The following is a 17,722-nucleotide window of genomic DNA, read 5'->3' on the forward strand; positions in this document are numbered from 1 at the left end:
AGTTTGAATATAAATAAATGTAAGTTTATCCGGAGCATCCAAACCAATCTTCGTAAAATCGGATGTTTTCTGCAGTCAATCGTCTCAAAACTGCGAATGTGCTGCAGAACATGATCAGCAAACGCTCATCGTTGTTTTTTTCTCTGACGTTTGAGAGACGTCCTTGTCGAGTCCACACTGAATCATTCTGCTTTTAATTTCTTTAGGCCGGACCCTGTTTCACACAATCTCCACACGAAGGGAAAGAGAAGCTCGTTTTGCTCATTTCATGCAATTAGACAATGATACAAACACAACGGTTCAGAACTCACAGCACAGCACAGTTTACTTGCTAGTCATTTTATACAAAGAGTAGAAAGAGGGTTTGTATCTGAAGGAGACAAACTGCGTCACATTTGCCAGATGGATGTTGAGATACACAGAGACTGGTGGTTTTCAGAAAGGTGTTTGTAAAGAGAATCACAGAGTCGAACGTTTCAAACATCCCATTTAAAAAAGCTTTCACTAACCTGTTGGTGTAAAAAAAAGGAAAGAAAAGAAGTTAACAGAGCAGTAACCACGTACAGTTATAGAAAGATATCTAGGTGAAAGGTCAAATAAACATAAAATAAACAACTTAAAAAACATTCCAAGATTCAGGTGGTGTCTAGTGGAAGGCGTACTTTTAGTTTTTCTGTCCTACGGAGCTCGAGCCACCAACAAACCATTTAACAGAACATCTGGAAGTCCCAAAAGAACCACGAAATATTTTTATATTCTCATTTTATCTATTTTTGTTTTGTTTTGTACACGTCACAACCTGAAGACTTTTCTCAGTTGACTGGTCGTCCATCACTCTGCGTCTCTGGGTTTTCATCATACTCCCCCTCCTCCTCCTCCTCCTCATTATCAATATCATCCCTTTTGTTTCATCTAAAAAGCACCGAGCCCCTTCAACATGCTGCAACCCCCCCCTCAACAAAGCAATCACAACCCCTTTAATGTTTACATGTTAACTCTGGTTTTAATTTGTGCACTCTGTAGGTGCCGTTCGAGAAAAGGGGGGGGGAGGGGGCATTAATCGCCGTGCCCTCCTACTAGAAGATTTCTACGTATTTTGAACGTCCTCGTTCAAAGTCCCACACTGAGCAGGCTGCTGAGGGGCCATGCCGAGTTTACAGGATGGCACAGAAGAACTTCTTCTCCCTGAACGGGTTCTCTGACGCCGGCACCGGCGATAACAGAGGGTCCTCTTTGGCGTGGGCTTCGCAGTACGACATCAGGTCCGCCGCTGCTTTTGAAACCTGGATTTAAAAACACAAACACACACGTGTCAGCATGCGCCAGGTTTAAAGACGTACTTTGACATTTTAGGGAATGTAGTTATTTGTATGACAAGATTGATGCTGCTCTCAGGTCTATACAGAAAATAAGAAACTACAGGTAGCAGCCAGTTAGCTTAGCATAACAGCTGGATACAGGGGAGAGGGGCTAGTCATATACTGTATATATGTACAGTGACATCATGATGACATCATTCTCCCCATATAATTATAAATTAAGCTTTAGGTCATGTTTATAGGATACAGAGATACAATCAAAATGCAGTTTTGAACTCCTTCATGACATCATACGATTAATAATTATTTGATAATATTTTTTGGATCAATACAAGCTTTAGATCGTCTTTCTATTATTTACAGAGTGATCTTGGAAAATCTATTTTCAGAAGAAGTGTCTGGACGCCTGACTGAGAGCTCCACGACATCGCTCGCCCACGAACACCTGCGACCTTCACACGTCGCACAGTACGAGCTGTCAATCACATCAAGTATCCACGCCCCCAATGCATATGGTGCTTTATCGTCTATTTATAATTTACTAAATTAACATCCTGCTGTGTTGATAAGACTTGAAACTGGAGATTGAGAACATAAACTCTTTATTCACTCTTTAAGTGACTTCTATAGAAACTGACGGTGGAGTCGCTGATCAAAGTCTGCTGATTGATTCCAATCTAACATCTCATTGGGTTTAAGAGCTTCCTGGACGATGGAGAATTTAAAAAAAAGATCCAAAACGTGTCAACTCACCTTTATCCTGTCGATGTTGGCCTCCATCTTCAGCTGCTCCACCAGCTTCCTGGCTTGTGCGATACTGGCCGTGTTATTGCTCGCCATTGGGGCGCTATCAGTCGGGTCTTGTGTGCTCTGTCTACATGGAGGAGAGAGAGAGAGAGAGAGAGAGAGAGAGAGAGAGAGAGAGAGAGAGAGAGAGAGAGGTTTACACATCATCTACTTCAGCCACAGTGTGACACTGAAGAGGACGAGCACCATAATACAGCAGGCATGCAAAGAGGAGTGCTACAAACAGATAACCTGTTTATTATCACATGCCTGCGAACACACACACACGCACACACACACACACGCACACGCACACACACGCACACGCACATTATTTATGGTGTCAGTTGCTAGGCAGCCCATGACAGTGAGGGGGAGGCAGAGAGGGTGGGAGGAGAGTGAGGGGGCAGCGCTTTGTCGTGCACTATATTTAAAATAGATAAACGGATAAGTGACATTACTGCTTCCCCAGATAAAAACTCTTGTTTTGTTTTCTGCAGACTCTGCTCAGCCACAGTGTCACAGGAGGGCACCGCGTCCGCCCTCCGCCTCACGAGAGGAGCAAATAAATCAATAAAGTGATGGAGTGTATTTCTGATGCAAAGTAAGACCAGTCACCTCTGGGGCAGCAGATGCAAACACAGCCCAGTGGTTTATATATACGAGTGTGTCTGTTCTTACAGTGAACTTTAGCTCAGAGTTTGGTGCTCTTTGGTTTGGTTTACCTTATCATTCGTTAAATGCAAAGCAGTAAATTTCAATAAAGTCAGTATAAACACAGCATTGTTTTTTCTTTATATTTGGAGGAAAGGGCTGAACTTTCACTTCATGTTGAATCATGGCTACTAAGGATAGATTGATACTTTACCTGGTAGGCTTTTTAATTTATTCTAAACTTAATTTGTGAATGCCGGTAAAGAAAATATCAGGACAACTTGAAAATGAAATATCTAATCCTCAGTAAAGCTGCAAAGGTCAACTAGGAAGCAAACAGTGTATGAGCTCATGTGAGGTTTTTGTTCTTCAAGGCCTGTTGCCGTTGGCAACAACACTGAGGGGAGGGGACAGAAACAGTGACGCTCACGTTGAACACACATGAGCCACATGATCTGAAAATAGTGATCAGAGCAGCTTTAAGATTAAGATTCAAAGTCACTGTTTTACTGGTGTTGGTTGGGATGTGTCACCTCTCAGGACATTAGACAAGAAGTTAGATGCAATTGTGTTTGTTTGCTCGGTATGTGTCACGCAGAGCGATGAGTGGAATCCCCAGTTCAGACTCTACACGTCTCTGAAACTCTGTGTTCCCTAATTTGTGGTTTTGCTGATGGTGGTGGGGCGAGGAGTTCAACAGGTCACTCTAGAATCTCCCATACGTGTCGGGTTCTGATGTGGAATTGAATTAAACTTCTGCTGTCCTATATGAATAGAAGCATCTGTTTTTTCCACGTTGTACCATCTACTTTCCCCTCACAGTTGCCACCTGTGTGTGTGTTTGCTTCACAGTTTTAGTTCCGTGTCCTCAGTTGCTTCCCTGCCTTTTATAACCTCTTTGATTAACTGGATCCAGCTGCGTGCGCTCTCAAACAGCATCCTCCTCGGTGTGGGATCAATCCTCCCCGTGCTACCCCCCTCCCTCCCTCCATCATCCGTCCGTACGGGTGGCGGTGCCACTCAGTAGGGGGGTCAAGACTGATCTCAGCGAGGTGCAGGAGCCGAGCGTGAATATTGATGCTCCACGGTGGCACATCTGCTCATCAGGCCGCTAAACTGCCGCAGGAGTCTCTGGTGTCACACGACCTGAACCCCGATGACCTGACGTGCTTCATTAATCACAACCTCAGGGTCACCGGTTCCCTCTTTGTCTGCTTCACGTGATAACTCCAATACGTACCAGAGGACTCTGACTAAATGTGATACTATTCTGTACTTTTCTTCTGTTTTCTGTGGTCTTTGTATTCCTCTGCATTGTTCCATGTTAGTTTCCTGTTTCTTGATGAGCTCACACTACCCACATACACACATTTTCCGCTGATTCCAGTTCATATGTGGTTAATGATGTTGTTGCACTTCAGGGTTGTCAATTAATGAGTATTTTCTTTGTTTCCTAATGATTTTCTTTATTAATCGTTCCATCTTAAAAATGGACGACAACTAATTGTCAGACCCCAGAGTGTCGTCTTCATATTTGTATTTATTAAAATGAAATATATGAGGCCTTTTTTATTTCCTCTAGTGTGTTATATAGTTTTTCCGTAAATGTAAATTTTCTGCAATATCCAAATACCTTTTTTTATTCCTCCATTCTATCCACTTTTGTTACTATACCTCAGTGGTCTACTGCACATTAGTCTATTTTGTATGTTTGTATGTTCAAGTTATCACTGTTTGCAGTATCTGATTAGATGATCAACTGTAATGATCTTGCGTCTACAACAGTCTGACATTTTCTGTCGGCCGACTAATTCATCTACAAAGCGTTTCGTGGCTTCAGGTTTGAAGATAACAGTGTTTACAGCGGGGGTGATTTTATCCACACTAATAATGTCTCTATTCACAGCATGAGCCTGAATAGACTTGTGTCTTATTCTTTGACGAGTGACGAGACAAACACAGGTTTAGGTTAAAATGTTAATTCCGACTTTAAGGCTGAAAACCACATCTGAACTGAGCTGGAAGATCTCGAACCAGCGTCAGTGTAAACCAAGTGACAACCTGAAGATGATTCATGTGCAAAACCTGCAGTGGACTGTGCAGCTTTAATAAACATTGTGTTTTACAGTCAGTGCAGCAGAGGGATCCTGGTTGGAGAGTTTCACCTTTTATGGTGATTCAAAACGGAGCTAGGTGTCAGAATATATAATTCTACATCTGTTGTGTTGTCAGATTCCTCTTCTTATGAATGAGACGGGTACAAGTCTGAACAGCAGACAAATATGTTACTACGAAAACGTCCCAAAAGGTTTTTTTGCTTTAAAAAGCAGAAGAAATGTTGAAGAAACAGAGGAAAGGAAATGATAGGAGGTCGTGTTTACACCAGCTGGAGGGGTTTTGGATTACTTCCTCTCAGTGGACTCCTGGCTTCAGCGTATTGACATCTTTGTGGGGTTAAAATACAATAATCTGGGTTCCCTGTGTGGAAGCCATATGCCAACGTTCCTGTGTTATCTGAACAATCACAGATGGAGCTGGTTCAGTGTATTTTATGTGATGTTTTAGGTTTAAAATAGAATTTTTATGGCACTTTTCTCCTCCTGATGACCACACACATTCTATCAGTGCATCTATGTGCGGCACTTTCTCTATCACACATCATTCTCACACTGCTCTATCTATTTTAAGGAAAATTTTGCACAAATATGTTGTGACTGTGGCAAAAAACCTCAGATTTATACCTCGCCAAAACAAAAAAATAGGCCATAGACTTCTTACAAGGTGAGAATTCTGAGTAGAAATTAGTCTTTGTAGTGTTTCGAGGCCATAACATTGTTTCAACACTCAGGGGAGACGTCAAAACAGGCCAGACTATCACCCGACTATTGATAGGGAGAGATGTCCCTCTTTAAAGGTTTCTGGGATGTCTAGGAAAAAGTAGGGCTTCGTGTTTTTACAGAAAACGATCAGACACCGAGACAATAACCTAGTTTTATGTGAGACTGACAGAGACATGATGGTTTTGGTAAATATCATAAAAGAAAATTAAAAACAGCATCTTAAGGGGCTGAAATACGAGGGATGACTTTTGTAAATCAAGAGTCAGTCTCAGCTGTGAATCACGATGTTTCATCCCCGTTTTTATAGCATCAAATAACTAATTAAAACCCAATTAATCGATTTGTACCACAACACTGTGTAGAAATGAAAAGCTGCCGTGTTATGGGAGTGTGTTTCTTGTGTAGAATATGTAAAACATCTAAATCTATGAGATTAGCTATTTAGTTTCCTGTTTATTGTCGGTGGAGCGTGCATAAATGCCACCCTGACATTTTCATATCTAGGGAGGGGAAGGGGGGAGGCATCAAGCGGAAAGAGCTGGTACCTGGAAGGCAACTGAAAGGATCTCAAATGAAAGATAAGCAGAGAGTACAGCGGCCTGTCCTTTTGGTGTTGGAGGTTGGTTTACTCATTCTTTCAGGATATAATTTATCTGCTGCCCATGTTCTATCTTCCTTCCTTCCTTCATTCCTTCCCTCCGTCCTATCAGCCGCTCAAAATACCCTGAGATGTTGCACACGGTGTCAACATGCTGATTAATGTGGGCACTGATAAATAATGCATTCAGACGGACGCAGGCCTCAACTGTGTCAGCTGTCGCCATGAATTCAAAAACACAGAAAGTTTGTGAGCGGCTCGAAGGTGCTGTCATCGCTGACCCCTCCTGCTGTACGGTTAAGAAAGTGGCTGCTGTGTACGTGCCGGGTCTCTGCCTCCTCTGATAATGCTGCACTGCCTGATCCTCTTGTCTTGATGTGACTTACCTTGTCTGCTCACTCCTCCGCACTCTGCCCCGGTGTCTGCCTGCAGTTCAGTCAGCAGTTTGTGTCCAGCTCGCTCTCTGCAAACCCAGAGATACAGACAGTGACATTTAGAACGCTGATCAGAGGCAGAAGCTCTGTGCGCTTTCATTTCTGCATTCCAGATAAATGATGCCACGACTGTGTGTGTGTGTGTGTGTGTGTGTGTGTGTGTGTGTGTGTGTGTGTGTGTGTGTGTGTGTGTGTGTGTGTGTAGCCTCTGTCCTCTGGTCACTGTGTGTCAGAATGTCACAGCTCATTCTTACAAACTCAAGGCCTCAAAGACAAACACTGATGGAAATTACAATAGCAAACTACAGAGGGAAGTCATGAATTCAAAGGAATAGTTCAACTGTTCCGGGAAATGCCAAAAGTCAGACAAGAAGATTGATGCACTATTAACAACATGAAGCAGCAACTACTTTAGCTTAGCTCAGACTGGAAACAGGGAAAACTGTTGGCCTGCTATTCTGGGTCTAGAAAATAAAACAACAAGAGGTTGCAGGGTTATGTCTCATCAAGGTTTTTTATTGTAAGATAAAAAGAATTGTGATGTTTAGCACTAACGACTGTTTCTAAAGATGGACGACAGCTCCCAAAAGTGAAGCCAAAACATCTGGAAATCTGGGAACAATCTGAAAAATGTGTTTTTCGATTTCAGTGACACTTATAACTGTCCGTCAATGAAGCTACAGCCACCAGCTGGTTAGCTTAGCTTAGCGACTTGTAGGCACTAAGTCCAGTAATTAACCATCAGTCATCATGCTAAGCAAAGCTAAGCTAACTGGCTGCACACACTACTACTGTATCTACTGTCCTGTCAGTTCTGACCTGTTCACCTCTCTTTTCTATCCACTCCTCTGTCTCTCGTTCTCTGGTCCAACACATTCACTCGGCTGCGTCTGATAAATGGGCCAATTACCCTGCATGAGAAGATCTGCAGAGGAAGGGAATTCTACCCATCGTCAATCACGACAGCACAAAACGTTAAAGCAGCGCTACATTGAAGCATCCATTCACAACCCAGCGCAGCCAGAGTTTCCCAGTGACACTGACACTGCTCGGAGATTAAAAAAACAAATAGAAGACAGAGCAGCAGCACTGTCATCAGACCTGATTCCCTCTGGCATCATTAATCTACACTGTTACAACGTGTTATGCAACATGTGTTATCATTTTATCAGTGCAGGGATTCTTGAACTATTCGCTGGAGGGTTTCAGTGTGTAGCAGGATTGTCTCATGGGTTTTCACATGGAATGTTCTACTGTCATGAAATACCAAACAACACTTTAACTTTAATTTGACTGAGATATAACCTTGATTTACCTAAATCTGTGTACATATTTTAATACAAAAAATAAAATGCAAAGTTGAATTCAGGGTTGGAATCAATTAACCAGACGATTATTTGATCAATTAGCTGATGTATTTGTTGTGTAATTTAAAAAATGTTTTTGTACTCAACAGGATTTGATGTTTAAAGGACCAACAAATTTAGATTATATACCCTGTTCTTTGACTTTGAATGAAAACATTGACAAAAGCCAATTAACTTGATATATATTTGAATAAATGATATTAAATGTTGCTCAATCCAAATGGAAAAGAAATGGAACAATCTTCTTTTCAGTTGCATCTTGCATCATATTTCTATGTCAATTCTTTTACATATTAACTGAAAACCACTGAAGGCGTTTCAGGAGTCAGAAAATATGCAAAACTAAGTTTCAACTCATCACCGTTATTGACATTATCTTTCCTGCTGAAAAACAGGTTCTGATGACAAACAGTCACATGACCTGGAGCTTGTGACCAAGTTTTATTTGCTCGGAGCATGTGCTCGCCCTCGGAGACATCCGGCTCCTCACCCGTCAGACTCACATTTACATTTCTCAGGAAATAAGTACAACTGTGTGCGCTGCTGGTTTGGACTGAGTGGAGATGTGAAAGGTGTCTATGGTATTATAGTGTTTGTTCTTCCACTGAATTTTCTGTTGATTAATTGAATTATGAATTACCTGTTAGAGCATGGAAACGTGTGTGTAACCATATTAGTAGAGCACAGTTTTTGTGCCGAACAATTAAAAAAGGATCAGTTTAGCCTTGTTCGGTATTAATGTTAGAGCTAGAACTACTTTGTTGTGTTTTATAAATATAAATGTAAATTGAAAATTGCTTGCGTTGTGTAATCCATCTGCAAATTTGTCCTCTAATGATATGATAGAAAAACTTCATCTAAAAGTCTAAACCAATATAGGGCAGCTAAAAAAATGGATACTTGATCAAAGATGTGGTTTGAAGTTAAATGTGCATTTACTGATTTCACTTGTTAGCCAATGACACGTGGCACAGATGCAAAACAACTTTATTTTAGTTGTGTTTCCAGTCACCTGATGATTATGCCCTTTCCTGAATAGCTCTGTTTTTGTAGTCTCCTCCCAACCCCCGGGAAAAATATTTTTCTTTTTAGCAGCTAAATGCTTCACAACATGAATTATCGTGTTGTTGACTTCCTCCCACAGCAGTCTCACATCTTTCATTGTGTTTTCTCCACTCTTAGATCACTTTACTGAACGCTGTAAGAGAAAAAGGTTCTTAAAAAAGCAAAGTGCAGAATTTGATTTAGCTTGTAGACTGTGTGTGTCATCACATTAATGCAAGTGTGCAAGAGAGAACGGAAAGAGCAAGCAGATTTGTTTCAATCTTGATGCTTTGGCAATATTGTTCTCTACTTAATTCCGGCAAAGCATCTTGAGCTGAACTGCGAGAGGGGAAAAAAGAAGAAATATGTCTATGTGATGTGTCTGGTGATCCATTTCTATCCTGCGTTCCAGCCTCCTGCTTCTCATCCCTCCCTCCTGTGGCCGACAGGTGTTCAGTGATGGGACTAAAGCACCCCCAGCAGCTCTGTCCTCCTGCCACCACCACCAAATCAATCTGACCCCCTCTGCCATCCTCACCCTGCCATTTGGAGCCATTTTGAACCCCTTCCTCCGGGGTTTTCGGGGGGGGTCTGTGTTCATGACGGGGCCCTCCATAGATGTGATTATAGCTGCTGCTTGACTCTGGGTGTCGCAGACTTAAAGGCAGATTAAACACCGCAGGAAACATCCTGGTGAGGAAAATATAATTCCTGGCCTGTCGAGAATGACAATCTCTCACGTACTCCCACACACGTTGACTCTCGGCTTGGTTCATCCTCCCCCTTTCTCCCGTTCTCCTTTTGTGGTGCACACCTTATTATCCTGCCTTTTTTTACCCTTCACACCATCCAAAGAGAGAAATTAAGGTGGCCAGGCAGGGAGTGTTCTGTCCTCTACGATGCCCAGCGTGTGAAATCAGAGCGTGGTAATTAAAAATCTGTCCCTGGCTCCGCCATCTGGACCCTGGAGAGCCAGTGATTAACCTGCGAGGGTCTGCAGGGACGGAGCCGAGGCAGGATGGGACCCCTGCTCAGCCAAAACAGGGGCTAAGTTGTGAGGGACACATAAGCTTCAGATGCAAACAACTGATAGTTTACTAAACCCTGCCCCGTGGGTTATTGTTGCTGCACTTGTCAATCTTTCCATCCTTTCACAACATGTGACGGACGTAGCTAGTTTGCTCCACAATGCTGACTTGGAAAAGGAGTTTCAAATTTGTAATTGATGGAGATATACATGATCCATCCATAATCTAGACCACTTATTCTTTGGGGGTCGCGGAGCCAATCCCAGTGTACCCAGCATATCAAGAACATATAGAGACAAACCATTCAAACTCACATTCACATCCACGGACAATTCAAAGTCTTTAATTGACAGCCTGTCTTTGGACTGTGGAGAACATGAAAGGCCACATGCCGACAGGAGATTCAAGCCAAGAACCTTTTGGCTGTGAGGCGACATCGCCAACCACTGCACCATATATGGGACATTATGATAAAAGGTCAAGTAACTGACTGAGAAGGGGAAGTCCAAAGATCGACTGGTTGCTAAGCTATGTTTACCTTCACTGTACAGGAGAGGTTTTCAATTAAATGTCAGTTGATTCTTAACTGGGTGAACTGACCCTTTAAATCTGGAATTCTAATTTATTCATCACAGAAAAAACTCCTGACTCCAGTTTTGTTACTGTAAAAGCTGACACGGTCCTTTTCTGTGCTGAGAGAGTCATTTCCTTTCTGTAGTAAGTGTTTTACTACAAAACCCACAAAATGAATCCAGAGCCCCCCTGTGGATTTAAGGAAATGTATTATTTTTTTTATTTCTTCAAAGACAATGTGGCAGTGGAAGTCATCCGAGCCCTCGCAGTGTGGCTGAGTGACTGTACCATCCTCAGTGTGTCATAGGACAATGAGGTACACTCTGCGATGTCACTGTGAAATAAGAGGCGGTGAAGGGCACGCGCTGCTAAACAAAGATTTACAGAGTCGTAAATTGATAGGAGATGGTGAATGGAGTGAGATAAAAATAAAGAGGAGCTGGAACTAGGAAAGAAAAGTTTTGCAGGAAGATAAAAGTGGCAGTAATATCCTCTTCCTGAGTGTTTTACAGCGACCGCAGCAAGGAGAAGTAATTTAAAACTGACCTCTGGAGTTATTAATGAACACGATCAAGAAGATATTGACTATTGAATGTAATGTAGCACGGATCCCTGCCCTTGAATCGGAGGAAGGACACCGCTCCCCCTGCACACGGAAGCAAAGAGAAAGAGTTGGGACACAGAGCCGTCAGGTCGCGATCGTCTGGGGACGAGGACGCCGAGTCTGACAGCTGAGCCTCTCTCTCCATCACAATTCCTGAATACACCAGGATGTGAGCAGCACTCAGACTTGGACCTCACATCACAGCAGCCTCCAACAACCTTTATACAGGAATATGGGACATTTGGAAAAGGTTAGCCCCCAAAATAGAGCACCCGAGATGTGAAGAAGAAGGTCCTATTATCACATAACATTTAGAGTCTATGGCCTGAATTTACTACCCTGAGAGGCATCTAATGGCACCTTTGAGGTTTGGATCCACACTGTGCGAAGGAAGCATATTTAGAGGGAGGTTTTGGTCTGGTGAAATATTTAGTAGTAGTGAAGTTATGAGACCATTATAAAGCACCAAATCTTCAGCATCTTTATAAACTTTTAACTGTTGTAATCATGTCAAAGCCTCAACCCTTAAGATACTGGGAATATCTTACAGCAAACCCCTTGGTGAAAAGAACCACACACAGTCAACAGAATGGCAGCGAATGCACCACAGCTGGCACTTCCATTAAAATAAAACCCAGAATAAACAGTAACACTATCCATTCAGTTCCTTTTAAAGGAGCGATACACAGTTTGTGTTTTGGTTTCACCTCGTGCTGCCGCCTCTCGGTCAGACCACCACCACCCGTGATCATTCGATTAGCCCGGACATCTGTGCCACCCCCAGCATGCCCTGCCCATCCTGCCATCTTAGAGGTTGCGGTGTGTGTGCGTGTGTGTGCATGTGTGTGGTATGTGTGTGTGTGTGTGTGTGTGTGTGTGTGTGTGCGTATGCCCATGATATGTGTGTGTGTTGAGGGTTAATCTAGGTCCCAGAAGGGGGGGAAGGGAGAAGGCAGTGGCCCAGGAAATGATGCATCCCCTGGGAGTCAAGGAGGCAGCAGGGAGGATGCTCATTGCTCCAGGGAGGGCAAATTTGCTCCATTATGTTTATTAAATCAAACGATCAAGGATCAGCATGTTTCTTCTTTGTTAGATTAAAGCGGTGACCAAGTGGTTTTTATTTTCCTCGAACGTTTAAAAGACTTGTGCTCAAAACCTTTGATATGTGTGTTATGTAACAGCCGTGTAGTTAGTGGGGTAGAAACAATGCACAGCACTGCTGTCACAGGAACGGCTACAGAGCTTTGGAAGCTTTGTAGTCAAAGAAAAGGCACATGTGTGCTTTTGTCCGACCAGGGTGGAAAATTAACACCAGCCAAATAATGCTGGTGATGGTTGTTTTGAAATCCCCTGGCCAATTCGGCATGAAACCAACCATTGTGTGGAGCTACTTTTCCACTGTGGAAGTCCTATTTGGAAGTGGTCGCTGTTTTCGCCAAATTTAAAAGGTTAGCTTCCTGCCCCCCATGCCACAGATGATGACCTTTACCATATCTTGTGAACATTAAGGTCTCATCTCTGTGCCTTAACAGGGTGGAATGAGCAGTATTAGTGCATTTGCATTTGAGTTCGGAGGCACGAACACACTTTTCCTCTGGAATCAATCAGCATGCCAAGAATAACACGGCCAGACTCCTGGGCTGTTAACAATATTACAAACATCCGGGCTTGTTTAGATTCTGCTGAGAGTGTGAGTAAGCTCCTCAGAGAGCCTCAGACCCCGACTTGCTCTAACTGACTGGAAGGTAATGAAAGTGCATCTGACTTTAGGGAAGAATCTGCCATAGATTTCATCCAAACTGCCAGAAACTGACTGAGAGCGTTTGTCAGTAGAAAGTCTGTCAGGTCAGCATTTACCTAAAAGACTTGAAGATGCAGTTCTGTGATGCAGAACATTTGCATTGACTCTGACATCCACTTAAGGACCTGAGACCTGACTTGAGACCTGACTTGGACGGACTTTAGACTTGACTCAAGACTTGGAGTGGGATTTAACAGCAAAAACATAAAATTGTTGTGTTTTGTTCGTAAGGATTAAAAATTTGACTTGAGACTTTACATGTCTCAAAAGACATAAAAGAGGTTAGCTAGACTTAGACCTGGGTTAGACTTAAGTCACCAATTGAGCACTTGAGACTTCTCTTCTGATGGACTTCAGCCACATTCCTTGAGAGTTGGTTGGAATTCCCACGAAGAAAATATCTACAAGTTAAAAAAGCTGATTGGTTAGCCTTAGGTCACAAATATGAGGACTTATGATTGACTACTGTGAGATCTGACTTTACTTGGTCTTGATTTAAGTTGTGGTTGGACAAGAAAGGCCTCAAAACAGCTCTGATGGAGTTGAGAATAGGACCAAAGTCACAAAAATCTGGATTTCAGACATAAACCTGGCTTCTGTGAAACTTGAGACTTCACTCCCTAAAGACTTGACTTTAGCCTTAAGTGCAAGATCATATTTTACCCTCAAGGACGATTTTGAGAAAGACTGTACACTTGAGATTTGAGACATTGACATCAATTCAGACTTGAGTAACAAAAACAAGGACTAAAAACTCCTGTGTTGATTGTGCTTATCTCAAGACTTGATTGGACAAGACAAGACCACAAAAGACTGAAAAACTCCTTCGACCCTTAGAGCTCTGGGACCCTGAAGACTTGAAAAGTCAAGGACTATGGAATAGTTGAGAGCCGGCTGGACAGAACACGAGGGTTGACTTGTTCCTTCCACATACTTGACAACTTGAATCTTAAACCATTCCAAATAAATAAATACAAAATAATAAAATCTACAAAGAGCTCTGGATGCTTCCATCGTGACAAACCATACCAGGCTTGAGTAAGCTCCAAACCCAAAATCAACACAGTTTGAAACAAACAGGTGCAGCCAGTACAAAGGTCGAGGCCTCCAGGGCAACAACATCCTTCCTACCTTGTGTTACTCGTCCCTCTGAAGCCCTCCACATCTCAGAGACACAAGTTACTCTGTTTTAGAGGTTTCAGGTTCACACTGACACGACTTCAGCCAGACTGATGCTTTTGGGAAGAACGACTCACTTTTTGATTTGAAATGGAAGAATTCTTTCAGTGGACGGCTGTGAAGGGAGTGGAGAGGTCAAAGTGGTCAGTAAAGCGTGAACGGCTGCTCGTGTTTCCTTATTCTCCTCTGTAATCCCTCCCTTTTCCGCTGTAGTGCTCAATACTTTCTACTGCGATCCAGATAACTCTCAGGGTTTTGGACGTTCCTTGTGTAACACTGAACGTCTCTTGTAGCCTCAACACTGACGTGTGTGAACAGACCTGTGGCCTTGGAGCAGCTTGCCTTGGAAATACAGTACGAGCTGCCTGGACGTGAGCTCTTGCGTAATTCTGACTCGCTGTGTGCATTTGTAACAGGCCTGCATGTGTAAAGCACAACCACACACACGATTGGATGATTTAATGCGAGTTGTGCATGACGATGCTTTCGCATGACAAGCTGAGAGTGGGAAAAACAGCACATCCTGTTCCTTTTCTCAGTTTTTCTTGTGAATGCAGGCCAGTGTCAGAGACGTTATCTGTCTATGAACAGCATAAAAACACAACCTCCCCGCCCCCCCCCCTTCACCTCCCTTCCCATCGCCATCTGCCTGATACAACCACTACATGGAGCTCGTGTGTGGTCAACAGCTTTCTCCTCAAGGTATTGGGGGGGCGAGAGGCTTGAGAGTGGCTGGAAAACCTTGCGGGAGGCGTGTCGGTTTCTTCTCTGGTTTTCCTCGCCCCCCACGACTCTTGCATCCCCCTCTTCTGTATGCCACATCCCCCTTTTTTCATCTGTCTCATTCTCTGTCCTCGTGCAAATATCCCTCAGAAACAGATGCCCTTAATTCCTCTGGCTCCACATTATAAGATCTGCCCAATCCTGAGGGAAGAGGAGGGAGGGTGGGAGAAGAGAACAGCGGTCCATTCTCTTATTCCCCTCAAATGTACACATGAAGGGAGGTGAGGGAAATAAAGCAGCAGGAGGGATGTTTTTTTTCTAGATTTTTAGAGGTAGGAGGGGATTCCATGATGCAAACCAGCGAGCGGCATCAATCTCGCCCCTCGAACGCTGACAAAATGACAGTGTGGACCTGAAACCCCCCCCCTCTGCTCCTCTGGAACACACCCTGTTTTGGATGCAATCAACCCAGATGTCACCGGGACAGAAATTCAATATAAATAACACCTGCCTCCAGTAATGTAGAATAATCCTACCTTTCTTTGAGTGTGCGTGTTCTCCTCCCGTGATGCCAGACGTATCCAGTCCTGCAGAGTAGTGTCCACGCGATTTTCTCTCTTTCTGTCACACACAAACACACACACACACACAGACACACACACACACAGTCTGTCTGTCAGTCAGTCAGCAAGGCAAGCGCGTACACCCAACGCACACACTCCTCTCTCTGTATGCCTCTCCCTCTCTCTCTCTCTCTCTCTCTGCTCCAGCTGAGATCCTCCCTGCCTCCCTCCTCGCTGCTGCTCTGAGTCTCCACCCTTCAGCCAAATGCTCAGGCTGCAAGAAACTACCCACCCCCTCCTCCTCTTCCTCTCCCTCCCTCGCTCTCTCTGTCTTCTCTTTTCTGCTTTAGGGACACACTCCCTCCATCTCCCAGAGGTCCACAGGAAAAGCCTTGACTGTCTCTCTAAACACCTACGGTAAACAAATGCATACCAGGACAGAAGACAGTCTGGACTAGCTGGATTTCCCTGCTGATAAATATTCATTCTGGCTCCTGCACAGCTCTCCTCAGCATTTTTTCTTCTTTCTTAACTCACATTTGACTCACTAGCTGCTACTGTACATCTCGACGAGAAAAACATTCATTCAACACTTGACCACAGCAGCAACATCCTGCATCGCAAAACATGACGTTTGACACTGCCAGCGCTGTGGCTTTACACCACTTGTACACAACAGTGAACCATCAAAGATTAAAACCAAAAAAAAGAAGATAAAGAAGAGAAAGAGCGTCCCAGCAACGGCATTACAAAGCCGGGGCAACACACATAAACAAACACAGTGCTGCACACACATGGCTCCTTCACACATCACAGAGAATGTACAGGATGTATTTGATTAGGGGGAGATGAACAAGATCTAATGTGCAGCTGTGTTTGTGTGTGTTGCCTTAACAGAGGAGATCCTGTTTCTGGTCAAACTTGTTCACATATGTTAATGTAGACGCAGGAGATTTGAAAAACCTAAATTTTACAGATTTAAATAGAATCTTTTGAAATAGACATGAGGCTGAATTTACAATAAGTGAGTGAAAACGATGATTTGATCAATTGAACCCATTTCACTTCTAATTGGATTTTTTTTAGACATTCAGTGGTGGGACCCTGAGGATGGACTGTATATAAAGATGGACGACATGACAGCTCCCAAAAAAGCAAAGCCAGAGCGTCTCGATTTAGGTCGTTCTTATCACACTGATGTATATTCAAGTGTTCATGTTTTCTGCGAATCTTGGCACTCGATTGTACAAAAACAAGGTGAAGCATCATGATTGACAGCTGTCACTGACTTACAATTGGTGGAGAGTGTGTAGTGGCAGGACCTTGATATCAAGGCTTCATCCACCAAAACGCTACTGTGCAGAGTCTGTCTCTAACTGGTGTCATCGGTGCAAGATGGCAGCATTCGCATCTGGGATATTGTGGAGACGTGTCTTTTACAGTCATTATCTGGATTTAATCATTTCTAAACATTTGTAATTGTCAATATTAAGAGAATTGTTCATGCACGTGGACACTTTGCATCTGTTCTGAAATGAGCATACTGTACATCTGCTCTCTTGCGCGTGTTCTTCGCCTGCAGGTAAACTCGGTGAGCGTTACTCATCTTTGCCCTGCTGTCTCAACCGCACATCTCGTTTTCTGTGAATCACACTTTCCTCAGCTTCATTCATGCAGATGTTATTCTCCTTGAGCCGTACAGTAACAGCACACAACCAGGGAGAGACGGCGAGGGGAGGTGGAGGAGGATGGAGAATTATTGAGTCATGGTTCCTGTGAAGGTGAACACAGGAAGCCTCTGTCACCAGGATAACAGTGACAGACCTTCCTGGGTCCACGGTGCCAGTGTTTCCCAACATCTTTTGTCCTGACGTGCCCCTAGAGTCTTATCAGATGAGCTCCAGTACACACCCCCATATGTCACGTTTTTATGAATGGCTTATAAACTAGATGTTTTTATTTGTCTTTGAATTATATTACTATTCATTTTATCAATGTAAATCTGCATTGGTAATGGCTGTTTTAAGTGACAAGCTGTGTTACTTCCTGTTTTATGTGTTTATACATTTCAGCTAATTATCTAAAATGTTTATCTCACTTTTCAAACGATTTCAACAATTATTTTAGCTTGTTTGCCGTGGCCACAGTGACCTCACGGTGAAACATGGCGGTTTAGGCATGAGAGCAGGAGAGATGACGTTCATAGACG

At 43.3% G+C, this 17,722-nt stretch overlaps 1 protein-coding gene across 2 annotated transcripts; it reads right to left on the reverse strand.

Annotated features, from left to right (window-relative positions):
- Window positions 1–299: 299 nt before the first annotated feature.
- Window positions 300–15,777, reverse strand: gng2 (guanine nucleotide binding protein (G protein), gamma 2). 2 transcript variants are annotated; one of them, XM_035168597.2, is made up of 4 exons: window positions 15,487–15,776; window positions 6,584–6,660; window positions 2,073–2,193; window positions 300–1,283 (listed from the first exon to the last, which is right to left on the reverse strand). In XM_035168597.2, exons 3-4 carry the CDS (start codon window positions 2,157–2,159, stop codon window positions 1,155–1,157), a joined length of 216 nt encoding a protein of 71 aa, XP_035024488.1. In that variant the 5' UTR covers window positions 2,160–2,193; window positions 6,584–6,660; window positions 15,487–15,776; the 3' UTR covers window positions 300–1,154. The 2 variants fall into 2 exon arrangements, with proteins under 2 accessions (XP_035024488.1, XP_035024489.1); XM_035168598.2 differs by lacking the exon at window positions 6,584–6,660 and having other exon boundaries at window positions 15,487–15,777.
- Between the last annotated feature and the right edge of the window lie 1,945 nt (window positions 15,778–17,722).

The sequence above is a fragment of the Hippoglossus stenolepis genome, chromosome 10 (assembly GCF_022539355.2).
Source record: "Hippoglossus stenolepis isolate QCI-W04-F060 chromosome 10, HSTE1.2, whole genome shotgun sequence".
Taxonomy (NCBI): Eukaryota; Metazoa; Chordata; class Actinopteri; order Pleuronectiformes; family Pleuronectidae; genus Hippoglossus; species Hippoglossus stenolepis.

Coding starts and splice junctions, on each gene's coding strand:
- gng2 (XM_035168598.2), bottom strand. CDS start 2,159: ATGGCGAGCAATAACACGGCCAGTATCGCACAAGCCAGGAAGCTGGTG. Junction 1,284..2,072: donor CCAACATCGACAGGATAAAG/GTGAGTTGACAC, acceptor TTTTAAATCCAG/GTTTCAAAAGCAGCGGCGGA.